Source organism: Protopterus annectens, chromosome 7.part0 (assembly GCF_019279795.1).
Source record: "Protopterus annectens isolate FY-2018-M chromosome 7.part0, PAN1.0, whole genome shotgun sequence".
NCBI lineage: Eukaryota > Metazoa > Chordata > Ceratodontiformes > Protopteridae > Protopterus > Protopterus annectens.
This window is the reverse complement of record NC_056739.1, coordinates 1,957,332,712-1,957,347,101: the sequence shown is the minus strand read 5'-3', so window position 1 is coordinate 1,957,347,101 and position 14,390 is coordinate 1,957,332,712. Positions and strand designations below refer to the sequence as shown.

General features: G+C 45.1%; 1 protein-coding gene across 3 annotated transcripts in view; it reads left to right on the top strand.

Annotated features, from left to right (window-relative positions):
• The window catches only part of CHD2 (chromodomain helicase DNA binding protein 2), a 3,702,317-nt gene that overhangs the window by 2,007,964 nt on the left and 1,679,963 nt on the right, over positions 1-14,390 (top strand). For all 3 annotated transcript variants that reach the window (XM_044078379.1, XM_044078380.1, XM_044078378.1), the window contains one exon: positions 12,874-13,026. In XM_044078379.1, coding sequence (XP_043934314.1) covers positions 12,874-13,026 — 153 coding nt within the window. The remainder of the gene's footprint in view (positions 1-12,873; positions 13,027-14,390) is intronic.

The following is a 14,390-nucleotide window of genomic DNA, read 5'->3' as shown; positions in this document are numbered from 1 at the left end:
GCGGGATTGGGAAATGTACGCTTTTCCTCACTGCAGTGCGATCTCAGAGTTTGTGTATATAAGTAGCAAAAGGTGTGGGGGGGTGCAGGGGGGGCTTGCCCCCTGAATAAACATTATTTGCTGTGTTTTGCAGGACACTACACCTTGCAGAAGTGTAGAGAATGTTTGAAACATGTCTAATTCGACATTCTCCACTTCAGCATTAGATATATTTTGCAGTTCTATTTTTTTTTTTTTTTTTTTTCGTTTCTTTGGTTCTGGAATGCGATAACTTGCACAAGGTGCAATCACTCAAATGATAGTAAACCCAACATAGTATTAATGTGGTACATAAGCAAGGAGGAAACAGATCTTACCAGTTGTGCAGATTAGCACAGAAAGCATGGAACCTTGCCATCCAGAAAAACATGTTGCTTATAGCCATATACATCCCATTACAGGACAGTGTGTTGGCACCATTTAAGCAAGACCTTGAACAGAAAGGTTTTCTAGGGCATCCTTCACCTTCTGGGGACCCCTCTTTTAGACCTGTTTACTTCAAAGCCCAGTTAACAGCATCCATTATTTTGGAACCAGGGTGTCTTGCCCATTGGCTTGGATGACAGATGTTTTCTCTTTTCTTTGGACAGAGAAGTTCCTCTAGACATTCCCTCTGCTACTTCTTATTCCAGGCGCTCTTGTAAAGACTAAAAAAGAAATTAAAAAAATATTGTTAGTGATCCCCTTTTAACCAAGACAGCTGTGGCTCCTCCTTTTTCTTCTAGCCAGGGGTGAGTACCTCAAACTCATTACTCAACAGAAGGGGTTACTTCTTCATACCACTCTATCATTCCTAAACCTAACTCTGTGGATGATAGCATTCTGAATCCTTACAGGCACCATTTTTCTGAGGATGTTTAGGTTCTCCAAGAAAACAGGAGACCCACCACTTGAAAATCTTACATAGACAAATTGAGGAGATTCTCCTACTGGTGCAAAAGGAATGGGCAGAACTCCAGTCAGTCAGAGATAACTTCCATTCTAAAATATCACTGTGAATTCTGACATACAGGTCTGGCCTACGCTTCCATCAAAGCCTACCTGTCAGCCATCTCTGCTTGCTTATCTCTCACTCCCCATGTCCAGATCTGAGGTGAAGTTGTTCCTTACAGGGTTTCTGCGTCTTAGACCACCTAGAAAGCCCGTTACCCCTATTGGGGCCTCAGCTTTTTGAGAATCTTACCTTACCTCCTTTTAAACCAACAACATCAGCAAACCTCAAATTCTGCACTTAGAAAAACTAGCTTACTTCTGAATTTCACTTCCACTATGAGAGGTTCAGAGCTTCAAGCACTCATGGCCATTCCTCCTTTTTTTATTTCTCACAAAAACAGGGTGTGACCTTTAGGACTAATCTTTCATGTGTGCCTGAAGCAGTGAATGAGCTTGCGCTCTCAATCAGGCCATAAACCTACATACCTTTTTTCCCACCCCAAAGAATCAGGAGAAAGGATACTGCATTCTCTGGACATTCACAGACTGCTAAGAATCTGTTTGGACAGAACAAAATCCATTTGAAAATCTGATCAGCTGTTTTTCTTTGATGGACTCTTAAGTATACTGGGCCAACCAGTGTCCAAGCAAACCACTGCAAGCAAGCTGGATCTCTTAGGCCATTTTATTTTGTTACTGTCTGCATGGCAAGTCCTTGCCCTCATGCCCACGAGCTCACTCTACACAGAGCAGTAGCAGCCACTGGAACTTTCTACAAAAGAGCGGATTGCAGATACAAACTGCAAGCTGCTACCTGATCATCTGTTCACACTTTCACTAAACATTACAGAACAGATGTCTTCAAGGTCCGCAGCTGTCTTCCCTAGGTCAGTCCTATTTGGCCTCTTGGACAGTTCTGCTGCCTTTTAACCAGTCACTCTTACTTTCCCCTCTAGCTCTGGGAATTACCAATGTGTTAGGAATACTGCAACAGTGATTTCAGTCAGGATATAGAACAGCTGTGCAAGAACTTACCATAACAGTAGGTGTGTTACTTATCATTGGTGGAGTATTTCCCACCCTCCTTCCCCTCGATACTTGTATTCCTGTTTATGCAGTCTTTCTCCCTCAGTTCCTGTCTCGTGGGAAGCACCCTGGAACCGATGGGACTTGTGTACTACTTCCTGCTATGCCTGTCCTAGCTGACCAGTTTTCTTTCTCGGGGGGGGGGGGTCTTCAGGCAGCTGGCTTGGAGGTGGTCTGAGGAACTACATTCATACATCTTGCCTGTATTTTCTTGTGTTTGTGAGTTGCTGTCACATGTCAGAAGTATGACACTTGGATGATAAAGCTTTGGTGTAACCCATGTGTTACGAGTACTACACCAGTGAGCAGTAGGACATCGTCTTCATTCTAAGTTCTTATACAACTGTACTGTCCCACTGTCAGTTTACCTCCTTACCCTTTGGGTTTTCTGTTGCACTCGGGGTCTTAAAATGTATGCCCTCAGTAAGTCTACTATAGGACCAGAGATTCATGCATGTATGTATCCTTAACTGGATGATTTTTTCTTCAGAATGAGCATGCATCAGGCAGAGTTAGAGGACATTGAGTTATACCGTGAACCGTTTCCATGGGGGGCTTGACAGTATTTTTAGCATTCTTAGAGCGAGGGCCAGTTTTGCAAGTCAGACTTATCGAAAGCTGATTACATTGTCGGTAGATTTTGCTGTTTACCCACTGTAATGCAACAGGGAAGAAGGTTAAGTATAAGTGGTGTCCCCATGCATGTAGAGGTGTGGGATGGGGTTGCCTGCCACCTCCAAACCCCCCCCCCCACAAAATGTTTTGTTTTCCCTAGATGTGGCTTTCAACAAATTGGTTTCAATTAATTTGGAGCGCGCTGAATGTACCATCAGATCTGGAAGCATAAATGTTTCCACAACCTTAGATTTTTGCTCTGAACCTCCTTGTGTCCATTCTGGAACCCTCAAGCTCAGTGATTTACTTGGGGGCACTGTCAGACTTTGATAAACAGAGGGTCTTGCTTTCCCTGGACATATTTGCCTTCATGTTTCAGTGTTTTGAAAATATAACTGGGGGGAGTGTGTGTAACAGAATTTTGAGTATCTTGAGATATGAGTCATCATTCATCCTCATAGCTCCACTAATGAGACTGCCCATGAGGAAGCTGAAAGGGCTCATCAGGAGTATTTGACAACAGCACTCTCAGTCCTGGAGAAGAGCATTCCCTTTCTCCCTTGTGTGAGGCAAGTGATCTCATGGTGGTGCCAGCACCTGTGGTCACTCTGGGTATTCCTGACAGAGAACCCGAAGCTTAAACCTGAGTCCATTGGTGCCTTGGAAACTGCTTGAAGAATCCATTCAGACAGTCCAAGTCCTCAGGGTACTTGGAACCCAAGACAAGATCAAGAGATGTATCATAGTCAAGGAGGTGATGGTAGTGAGCTTGACTCTCAAGTCTTTGAAGTCAGTCTGGAAATCAGAGGTTTTACTTCAGTCATTACCATAGTGATTTAGTATGCAAATGAGGGTGTGACCCAGTTTTATCCTATTTCACAGGCTGGCTGCACAGCTGTAGATAGAATCAGGTATGCCCCTCAGGGCTTCAAGGCATCCTGTCTCAGCAGAATGCCCTGGAGGATTAGTTTTAAAACGCAGGACTGCTGCACAGCCTCACAGATTGATATTGGACAGAGACTTCTTCCTGGACGTAATCCATAGGTGTGGTATAGCAGAAACAGATTATTTTGCTTCTATAAGCAAAGATGTAAAGGAGGTGTTCACCTAAACCATCTTCAAATGTTCATCATAATCACTTTTTGGAGGTTTTTCCTGCAGGTATTTGACAGATGGTCCATTTCCCAAAGCGCTACACCTCTCTTGCGACTCACCCCCCAGCTTTGGCTGAAACTTTCAACCCAGACTACAGAATGTCTGTTTCATCAGAGGTGGCTTTGACCATTGCCATCTTGAGTTCTTTCTTGCTGTTCTGTGGTATGAGAAAGTGTGAATTTTGCATTTGTGTCGTCGATCCGGCTTTTATGGCCTGCTTTCAGAGCTCAAGTAATTAACCCTTTTCTTGTCTGTGTACTGCTGATCACTACTGTAGCAAGTTGTCTGATTCTGAGTTTGAGAAAGTGAATAATTCTTTAGAGTGTGGAGAAACTGATCCTTAAGACATTCATTTGTATTGTGTGTGGATCTACATAGCTCCCCACACACACACACACTGTGCATGGTTCAACCTAAGGCTGGTTATCAAGCTTCACTCCCAGCCAGTCTTGTAATGCCAAGTCCTTAAAAAAAAGGGAATATGCCTGATTTTAGTTTGTATGGTATTGGCCAAGTTTCTGCTAGTTACTGATCTTAAAAAAAAAAAAAAGGTATTTGGAAAAGTTCTAAAGGGAGAACCATACTGAGAGTGAGAAGAGACAGTCAGGTTAGGAAGGGCAACCTAGGCCCAACAACATTGAAAGTTAGGAAAGAATTTTCCCAGCACCTATACTGAGTAGAAGCTCAGCTCAATTTGACACTTCAGACGTTATACATTCTGCCAGAGCAAAACATTACAGCAGGTAAGCTGAGCGGGACCAGGACAGACCCTTGAGAATGGAAACTAGACCTGGTCAGCTTGTCTGCTACAAGCTGAGCAGGACCATGATAGACTCTCATGAATGGCAGCTACACTTGGGAGTCTTGCAAGAATTGAGACGTCTGTAGGAAATATCTGAGATGACATGTTTGCTTCCTTTCAAAACAACAGTTAGACATTCTGCTCCAGGATTCCTTGCATACAGGTCTGGAAGACAGATACTTTCTCATTCGCATTGTACAAGAATGTTCCTGTATGCTCTTCCACCCTTTCCACTGATGCCCAAGATTCATCTACAGACCCCAAAGGATTCTCCAAATGTAGTGAGAGTAACTATTTTGGCTCAGGCAGCAATGGCTGAGCAGCAGGGACATTAAGGATCAGAACCAGATGAAAATCATGCACTCTGTAGTGATGCTATGAACTCCTGTACAAATTGGTTGACTGTCTACCACTTAAGTATGACCTCAGGCTTCACTCAACAGTTTACATTGTTGTAGATGAGAACATGGTGTTGTTAACTCGATGAGGTATTTCCATAGTTTTTTTCTGGATCTCCTGCTTCAGAGGGTGCATCAGTGCATGGTTTCCTGAGGTGAGCACTTGGTGGGACACTGAAGGAGTTTGCTGTGGGTATTAAAAGGTGGGGATTGTGGTGTTTTAGTTGCATTTTCTGTGGATTTTGGGTGTTCCTTTTCCCTTTCATATTACTACCAGTAATTCCACAACTAATTGTAGTGCTTAGAAGCTCAGACTTATTTTTTTTACATCTGTCAGTGGCTGAGTGGAAGATGGATTCTGACTCACAGTCCTTGGTGGTATAGCAAGCATCCTGAAATTTCTTAGTGATTCTTCCATGATTTGGGTAATTTTCTTAATTTCAAGGCCCAAGCTAGAACTTGTTTCATGTATTCCTCCTGATTTTGTTGACCATGGCTTTGAAAGGGTGGCAGGGGTGCTTGAAGCTGTATAGAAGCATATAGCCTGCAAGTGGCATCCTTGTGTTTTCTGTTTTAAGGGTGGATTTATGAGAAGCCTTCTCATTTTTTCCTTATAGAGGAAAAAATTGAAGCCCACTTTTCACTGGTTGAGCATCTCCTTTAAGGGTACTGATTTTCTTTCCTTATTTGATTTGAAGCCCCCCCCTCCCCATTCTGTCCCATCCCTATTCGAAAAAAAAAAATCCCCTTCTTAAGAATCGAACTTTACATTTGATAAACTTGCCTATGTGCCATTCTGGCAGCATTTTAGTTGTATTGGTGTTCATCCATTGGCTAAACTATTTTCGGTTTGCTTGGTCTCAGCATGATTAGTCCCAGATCTTTAGGTATGGAGTATGATGGATTAGGCCAGACAAAATCACTTAAGCTAGCAGAACTCGGAGACTAACTCTTTTTCTCTCTCTGTCTTTGATACCCTCCCTGTGGGAGGAATAAAGACACCTTGTTGAAATTTCCAGTAGTTTTATTCAGTTAAGCACCCGCTTATCTGGACTAATCTGTCGTACTCTGTTTCTTGTTAGTCCTGTCACCCTCTGAGTCACAGGTGGGATACAAGACTTCACTTCAGCCCTCTGGATTACCTCTGTTTTTAGATCTTTAGGTATGGGGGATTTCCTCCAGCCATTTCCTGAGGTTTGGTTTTCCTGCTCTGGATCCTCCTCCTTTGAAGGTGGCTTTGACTTTTATCCCTGAGCTAGTCCCTTATTTTCCCCATTTGTTTTGCAGATGTTCTTTGTGTTTCACTGTTGCAGTCATCACATTTGGGTTATCCCTGCCAGGGTAGCCCTCGGCCGGCCCGAACACCAGAGACTTGGTATTTCTGCATTGGTTGCTGTCGCTTGAGGACTGACATCAGATCGTCAGTGGTATAAAGTAAGGAAGCTGACACCATTACATCAGTCTTTCTTGCCGTGGAGCCCGAAGCAGAAGCAGTTCGCATGAGTGCCTGTCGGCTGCTACCCGAGTTTTTGTTTACGAATTGAAGTTGAAGTCTTCTAAAGCTAAGTACCCTGTTGGAGATCCTTTTTTTTTGCACTAACCGATGTCAGAAAAAGTTAATAATTGTCTCGCTTGTAGAAAGCAAATACCACGCCGAGACTTCCACTCTTACTGCGTCACTTGTCTAGGCCCAGAGCACAGTGTCCCTCGTTGTTGTTTCTGTGCTTTAACGCCAGAGCTATCCATAGCCGGGCCCTTATTGTAGCCAGATATTTCCATTTACAGTCCTCTAATTCCAATATGGCTTCGGTAAGCCATCTGACAGCAGATCTTCTGAAAAACGTAATGGTAAAGGCAGAGACAGACTGCACAGCTCCAAACCTACTGGTAACGCTTCCGTTAAGCTACTCGTCAGTCTTCCGGTACTCAGTGAGGCACTTTTGAAGCCCCTGATGCCCGCTTCAGTTGATTCGCAGGCCGCTACCTAGACCCTTTTGGAGTCCAGTATGCTGCAAAACTCTTCTTCGTCTAAGGATCCTGCGGTAGTCTCTACCTTGGTTGGGTCTGGAGCCAATGACCAGGCACCGGCTTCCGAGTAAGTCATTCGCACCACTGAATCTCAACACAAACCGTCTTCTTTCGCGACTACCATTCTTTAGAAACAACTGAGTTCTTTAGGCCCAGGGTTCGAACCACACCCAAGAAACTGACTACCCACTCTCAAGCGCCTGCTACTTTGCCTCAGTCTCAAATGCTTAAAATGGCGGAAGACCTTATCATGCTGATCAGGAGAAGCCAAGGTACCCCCTCAAAAAGGAAAAGAGATCTGTCCCCAGTAGCTTTGTCTGAACAAGAGTCAGATGAATCTGATGCATCTGACTATGAAGACTTGCAACTCCTCTCCACTTATGAGGATTCTGATGCAGAAGAATCCATTCCTTCAGCCTCCCCCCCGAGGATTTTTCCTTTGGAGAAACCCTGCATACTTAAAGGGAGCATTTCCAGTTGGAGAGTCAGGACTATCCTCCGTCTAAAAAGAGACTCGGGGAATTCCTAGATCTTCTGCAACACAGACCCTTGACCATCCCCCCAGTCTTGGATGTGGTGGATTATGTTTTCCTTGAATCCAGCTTGACTTCTGACGCCCTACCTCCTGCTCCCAGAAAACCAGACAGGTACTATATAGTCCCTGACTCTCGCAAATATCTTTTTAAAAATCCCAACAGCTGGCCCTGAGGTAATTTCTCAAGGGCCAAAAGGGATTAAAGCAACCTCTGCTAAGAATCCCACCCCCTCAGACAGGGATTCCCGAGCATTGGACAGATGGGGTAAAATGTATACACCTCAGCTCCTCTTGCTATCAGGGCACTAAATTGTTAGTTCCATATGCTTAAATGTCAGCAACATACCTTAGAACTCTATAAACAAAAAGTCTTCTTTTCCTGCTTGGGCAGAATCTGAAGATTTACAAGACTTAATGCATTCTGCAAGTCAAGTAACTAAACACACTTTGCACTGTGGTTTTGATGATCTAGAAGCTTCTTGCAGGGCAGCAGTCACTAGATCTGTCATTAAAAGACATGCATGGCTTAAGGAACAACCCCTGCCAGACCATGTCGTATCAAAATTGTTGGATGGCCCCTTGCACAAAGATAACTTATTTGGCACTAAGGCAGAAGAGGTCTTAAAGATGGAAGAAAAAGCAAAATCTATGCAAACAGTTAAAGATTTTTTTATAGGTCCAGCCCCCTAGTTTCAGCAGGCATTTTCCCCTCCAAGCACTGGTCCTTTCCTGCTCCGAGTAAACAGGCCCAGGCTAGGCCCCATGGAAACAGACCCATCAGACAACAGCCCCAGGGAATGTGGAGAGCTAAGTAGTGAAGTACCTCCACTTCAAAACCATGGAGTTTTAAGCCACCCCCTTAAGGTAAGAACTCGCAATGACTCACCTCCTCCCGACCCCCCCCCCCCCTGCCCACCTTCACTTACCCCTAGGAAGAAAACTCTCCTTTTACTCAAGCAGCTGGGCTGCCATTACCAAGGACCAATGGGTCCTGAACATTGTGTCTCAGGGATACAAATTCTCCTTCCACACCCTTTCAACCCCAAAAGGGTTCCAGATCTACCACCAGATCAGTGGTCAGAGGCTCAAAAGCAAATCCATTCCCTGCTGTCCCTGAGGGCAGTAGAGCATGTTCCTGCAGAACAGATAGGCCAAGGCTTCTACTCCTGACTTTTTCTGGTGCCCAGAAAAGAGGGCACTTGGCACCCCATCCTCGATCTATCAATTCTAAACACCTTCCTGGTGATCCCAAAATTCAAAATGCTCACTCTCCAGCAGTTGCTCCCCATGCTCTCCAAGGATGCTTGGCTAGCCACCCTGGGTCTAAAAGAGGCCTACCTCCACATTCCTACAAGGGAATCATGCAGAAAATATCTCCGCTTCAGTGTAGGATCTCAACACTTTCAGTTCTCTACGCTTTCCTTTGGCTTATCTATTCCTCCCAGAGTTTTCACAAAATGTCTGGCTCTGGCCATTTCCTTCTACAGACGAAGAAATATTCAAATTTACCCTTACTTAGATGACTGCCATATTCAGGCAGACAGCCAAGAAAAGCTGCTCAAGCACCTGGCCTTTGTAAAAGAGCATACTAACCTCCCTAGGGTACACAGTAATTGAAAAGAAATAAAAACAGGTGCCCACCCAAAGGATAATCGTCCTGGGAGCAAGTCTGGACACAGCATCCCAGATGGCATACCTTATACCAGAGAAACAAATTTCTCTCAACTGGCCATTCAGGCCCCAGCTTTCTACAAGGAAAATCCTGCAAGCTCTGGGGTTCATGGCATCTTGCATACTCCTCATTCCATATTCCAGACTGCATATGAGGAAACTTTAGTGGTACCTAAAGAGCCTTTGGTGTCAACACTCTCAAGACCTGGAAACTCTTTTACCTATAATTCCTCGCCTCAGAAAGGGATTTCTTTGGTGGGCAACAGCATGCTCCCACAACAAGGGACTGCCCTTCTCCCCACACCCCGCCACCCAGACCCTCACCACAGACGCATCAGACTGGAGTGCACACCTGGATGGCAGGTGCATCCACATCAATCACAAAGAGATCATGGCTGTGCAGTACGCCTTGATAGCTTTCAAACCCCTTCTCTCTCCCGGGGTTCTCCTGATGAAAACAGACAACACCACTGTGATGTGGTACATCAACAAACAGGGAGGGACTCACTCCTACCCTCTATGCAGGCTGGCCATGACCCTTTGGCTCACAGCCTCTTCCTTGCAACTACACTTGTTAGCACGGCACCTACCAGGCTCTCTTAACTCCTTGGCAGACCAATTAAGCAGAAACCTTCTGGACCCACACAAGTGTCAGCTCAACAGAAGTATCTTCACCCTAATAACTCAGAAATGGGGAACCCTGAAGGTCGACCTCTTTGCCTCTGACACCAACCATCAGCTCAGCAAATTCTGCACCAGCAAACATCACTGCATGGCTTGGAAAGTGGATGCCCTGTCCTTCCCCTGGGTCAGCCTCTCGGCCTATGCCTTTACTTCCCTACCGCTCATCCCCAGGGTACTGCTCAGAATGAGGGCGGAAAAAACAAGGACCATTCTATAGCTCCAGACTGGCCCCAGCAGCACTGTTACCCCTTGCTGCACAGCCTGTCCCCGCTACCTCCATGGCATCTTCCTTATATTCCAAACCTACTAATCAGAGGGAAGGGGAATTCATGCATCCCCAATTGCAGACACTCAGTTTGGCAGTTTGGCTTATTCCCTAACCCGAAACCAATCTGCCATCCTCAGTTCTGGATGTTATCCATGAGACCAGACACCCTAGCACCAGAAAGTCTTATGCAGATAAATGGAAAAGTTCTGCACCTGGATCCAGGCTAAGGGGGCCAATACGGCACAGCCCTCCATCCCTCTCATCCTGGATTACTTAGCTGACCTACTACGTACTGGTCTCTCTTTGTCCTCTATAAAAATTCTTGCCTCTGCTATTTCTGCTCGTTTTCCCACTGAAAAGCCCCCTTTTCTCACACCCTTTGATCAACCAGTTCCTCAGGGGGGCTAGCAACTTGAGGCCCTCCAGAAGGGCTCCAACACCAGCTTAGGACCTTAACTTTGTCTTGGAAATGCTCACCCTGCCTCCTTTCGAACCAGCTTCATCTGCAGAGGTAAAATTTCTCTCCTGGAAGATAGCCTTCCTTCTGGCCATCACTTCAGCCTGAAGAGTCTCTGAGCTGCAAGCACTCGTGGCTGTGGAACCCTTCATCATCTTCCATGCAGATCGGGTATCCCTCAGAACTAACCCATCCTTCATGCCCAAGGTGGTGTCCAGTGTGGCTCTCAACCAATCCATTCATTTACCCACCTTCTTTCCTAATCCTCAGAACAAGGGGGAAAGGATTCTTCACTCTCTAGATGTGCACAGGCAGCTCAGATACTATCTGGACAGGACTAAATCCTTCAGAAAGTCTGATCAATTGCTGGTTAGCTTTGCAACAGGGGCAGAAGGCAAAGCCATCTCCAAGCAATTTCCAAATGGATAGCACACTGCATCCATTTCTGCTACAAACAGCATGGTTAGCTTCCCCCAAGGTGGTCAGGACACACTCCACCAGAGCAGCCTCCACCTCTGCAGCTTTTCTCAGAGGAGTCCCCACCAGGGACATCCTGGAGGCTGCCATCCGCACATCTGTTCACACGTTCACCAAGCTTTACCACTGGCCTCTCTTCTCCAAATCCCGGGCAGGGTTTGCCTCTTCAGTCTTGTAGAGCATCCTAGCCAGCCCCTAGCTTCCTTGACTGCCTCCACCCATTTCCTCAGCTTTGGGAATCTACCCAAATGTGATGACTGCAACAATGAAACATGAAGAACATAGTACAGTTGTGTACAGTTACCATAAATGTAGATGGAGTGTATTCACTGTTGCAGTCCTGGTTTACCTCCCTCCATCCCCCTTTTTTCTCTTTCTCCTTTTGTTACCATTCTTCCTTGTTGTTTTCGATTCCTTACAAGGGACATATTGGTATTTATTTTCTACTGGTGGGGTTCTTCCACCAGAACCTGGCCTCCTACTTTGGGGGCTTCTGACAGGTTAGGACAAGAAAAACTGATGTAATGGCGTCGGCTGCCTTACTTTATACCACTGACGACCTGATGTCATTCCTCAAGCGACAGCAACTGATGCAGAAATATTAAGTCTCTGGTTTTCAGGCCGGGTGAGGGCTACCTTGGCAGAGATAACCCAAATGTGATGACTGTAACAGTGAGTACACTCGAACATCTACATTTATGGTAAGTGTACACAACTGTACTTTTTGGAAACTTTGGGGTAGAGCCGCTTTCTGGAGGTGCTTCACTTGTCCAGGTGTTTCCTTAAGCACTTCTGCTTGGCTAGTTAAATGCAAAGCTGTTTTTTTTTTTCTTTTTTTGTTCCACAACTTTTCAGTTTTGAGGCTGCCTATAAGCCTCGAATCAACCTAGCCACTGTTTTGGTTAGATGGTTTGGTGGTTCAGCTCCCTTGCTACAAGGAAGGGTGGGCTCAGACTTGGCAAATATCCCTTTATTAGATGATTTCTAAAAGCCTTCTCTTCCATTATCAGGTGATTCTGCCCACTCTCTTTCCAACAGTAACTGCTTCCAGTTTTTGCTTTAGAATTACTTGTTGGTGACGTTAATGCCATGACTATTAAATCTCTGGGTGTTACTTTTCTCTAAACATAGTGCACCAGAAGTCAGAATTCTAATCTGTGTTCTAATGCACTTGTCTGGTAGCTTAATGATTCTTCCCATCCATGAGATGCAAAGAATAGGGTTGCTGATGTCAGATGTAACAGGTACATTCTTAGTGTATTAGATTTATGAGCGTCTACAGTGAAGGGTAAGGAATACCTTTCCTTTGTCCGCATCTGTGGATGAGCAACCTTGGCAGCCAGCCTTAGTCTTAGTTCTTAGTTTTTTTGATTTGGAGAACAGTGCTCACTAATTCTAAGGGGAAAATGCAGCACACATGGAATGGATGAGCTTATGTAACTGAAATGTTTCATTTCTACACCGAGTCATCACATATGTGGACTTTCCTGTGTGTAGGAAAGTTTCTAGAATAATGTGTCAGTATGTGGTTGTGGAAAGGTTGAAGTGAACTGGTGTTGAGCAAGCGTCGATATCAGAGTGGTTAATTTTTTTTTCCAGATGTGTACTGCTTTGTTTCAGACAAGCATAAAAGTTAAAGGAATGTTAGCACTGTGCAAGACTGATGAATTCAAAATTAAAATAACATTTTTGTTTGTTTTTTGCATGTATGTGGTAACTGATTAGTCCCTCATCAAAGGTAGTGGAAAGTTAATTCTCCTGGATAAGCTGCTGACAAGGCTGAAAGAGAGGGGGAGCAGAGTTTTGATCTTTTCTCAGATGGTGAGAATGTTGGACGTTTTAGCAGAGTACCTAAGTATGAAGCATTACCCTTTCCAGGTAAGCAAATGAAACTTCTGTCAGATTTTTTGCATATTTACTTGTCTTGCATTGACCTCTTTTGAATGCTACTTGTTTCCTTAAGTTTGTTACAGTTTTCATATGTTTTAACAGCAAGTAAAGGCATATATGCTTATTTATGCATTTGGCAGTATATTGCAAGGGTTACAGATCAGTAAATTGGAGTGTATCATGTTTGATGTCCTTCTATTCTCATGTTGCAGTATTTTTACTGTGGAATCCTCCACCCCAGGCGACCCAAACATCGGCTCCTATACAAAAGCTTAAGCCTAGTCGCTGATAGTGCGTGGGACGTCATACGCAGGGCCATAAACCAGGGTCCTTAAATGTGATGTCTGCACGCACAGACCTCGGAAATTTTCTGCCGCAGTCGATCATTAGATCGATCGCTTCACTCCTGTTTTCAAGATGCCTGAAGTTAAGTACCCCTTTGGGGAAGTCTTATTTTTATTTTTCGCTTGAGCTTAGGTTGTTGCCTGTTCTTAGCCAATGTCTGCTAGGAAGGGAAAGTGTAGATGCGGACACCAAATTCCGCACAAAGACTCCCATGATCTTTGCCTTTTCTCTAGGCAAGAACACGATCATACCTCCTGTACCATCTGCCAGTCGTTGGTTTCCAAAGCTTTCAGAAGCCATCTGTCTGCAATCAGTTTATATTTTGAGAACCAGAGACTTAAGCTAGCGTTAAGAATGGATTCGGAGTCGGCCCTCCAGGTAGAACTGCCAAGAAAGAAGGCTAAAGTTTCAAGGCCTACCACTTCTGCCCCTCCGTCTTCGGATGCCCCCCAACCGCTGATGTAGGGGTTGAGGGACATCTGCTAAAACTGACTACTTCTGTGACTAACCTTGACGACGAAGCAGCTTCTGGAGTACAAATAGGCATGTCCACAGAGGTTATTCTGATGTCAGCTGTTGCCAAAGTCTGGGAACTAGGCTCCACCAGATGGCCTTCCGTGATCTAGGATTCCGATTCCTCCTCTTTAGGTCAAATCCCTGAGACTAGGCCCACAGCTTATACTAAATTAACTCCTGTAAAAAGGAGACAAAAGATCAAACATTTGTCTGCTCCTTCAGAGGAAAAGCCAGACTGGCAGTCCTCAGTTTTTGCTGCAGGCCTTCATGGCCCTTCGGCCTTCAGCCTCCTCAGCACCCACCTTGCCTGTACTCAGCCCAAGGCCTGCCTCAGCTACCTCTATCTTTCCCTCCCTCTCACAGGAGGAAGAAGCCTCCTCCTCCTCCTCCTCGTCAGGTGAGTCAAGTTATTTACTCATTCCAAATAGCTTCTCCCTTACTACTCCCCATATGAGGATTCCATAGAGGGAACCCCCCCCCCCCCCGAGAAC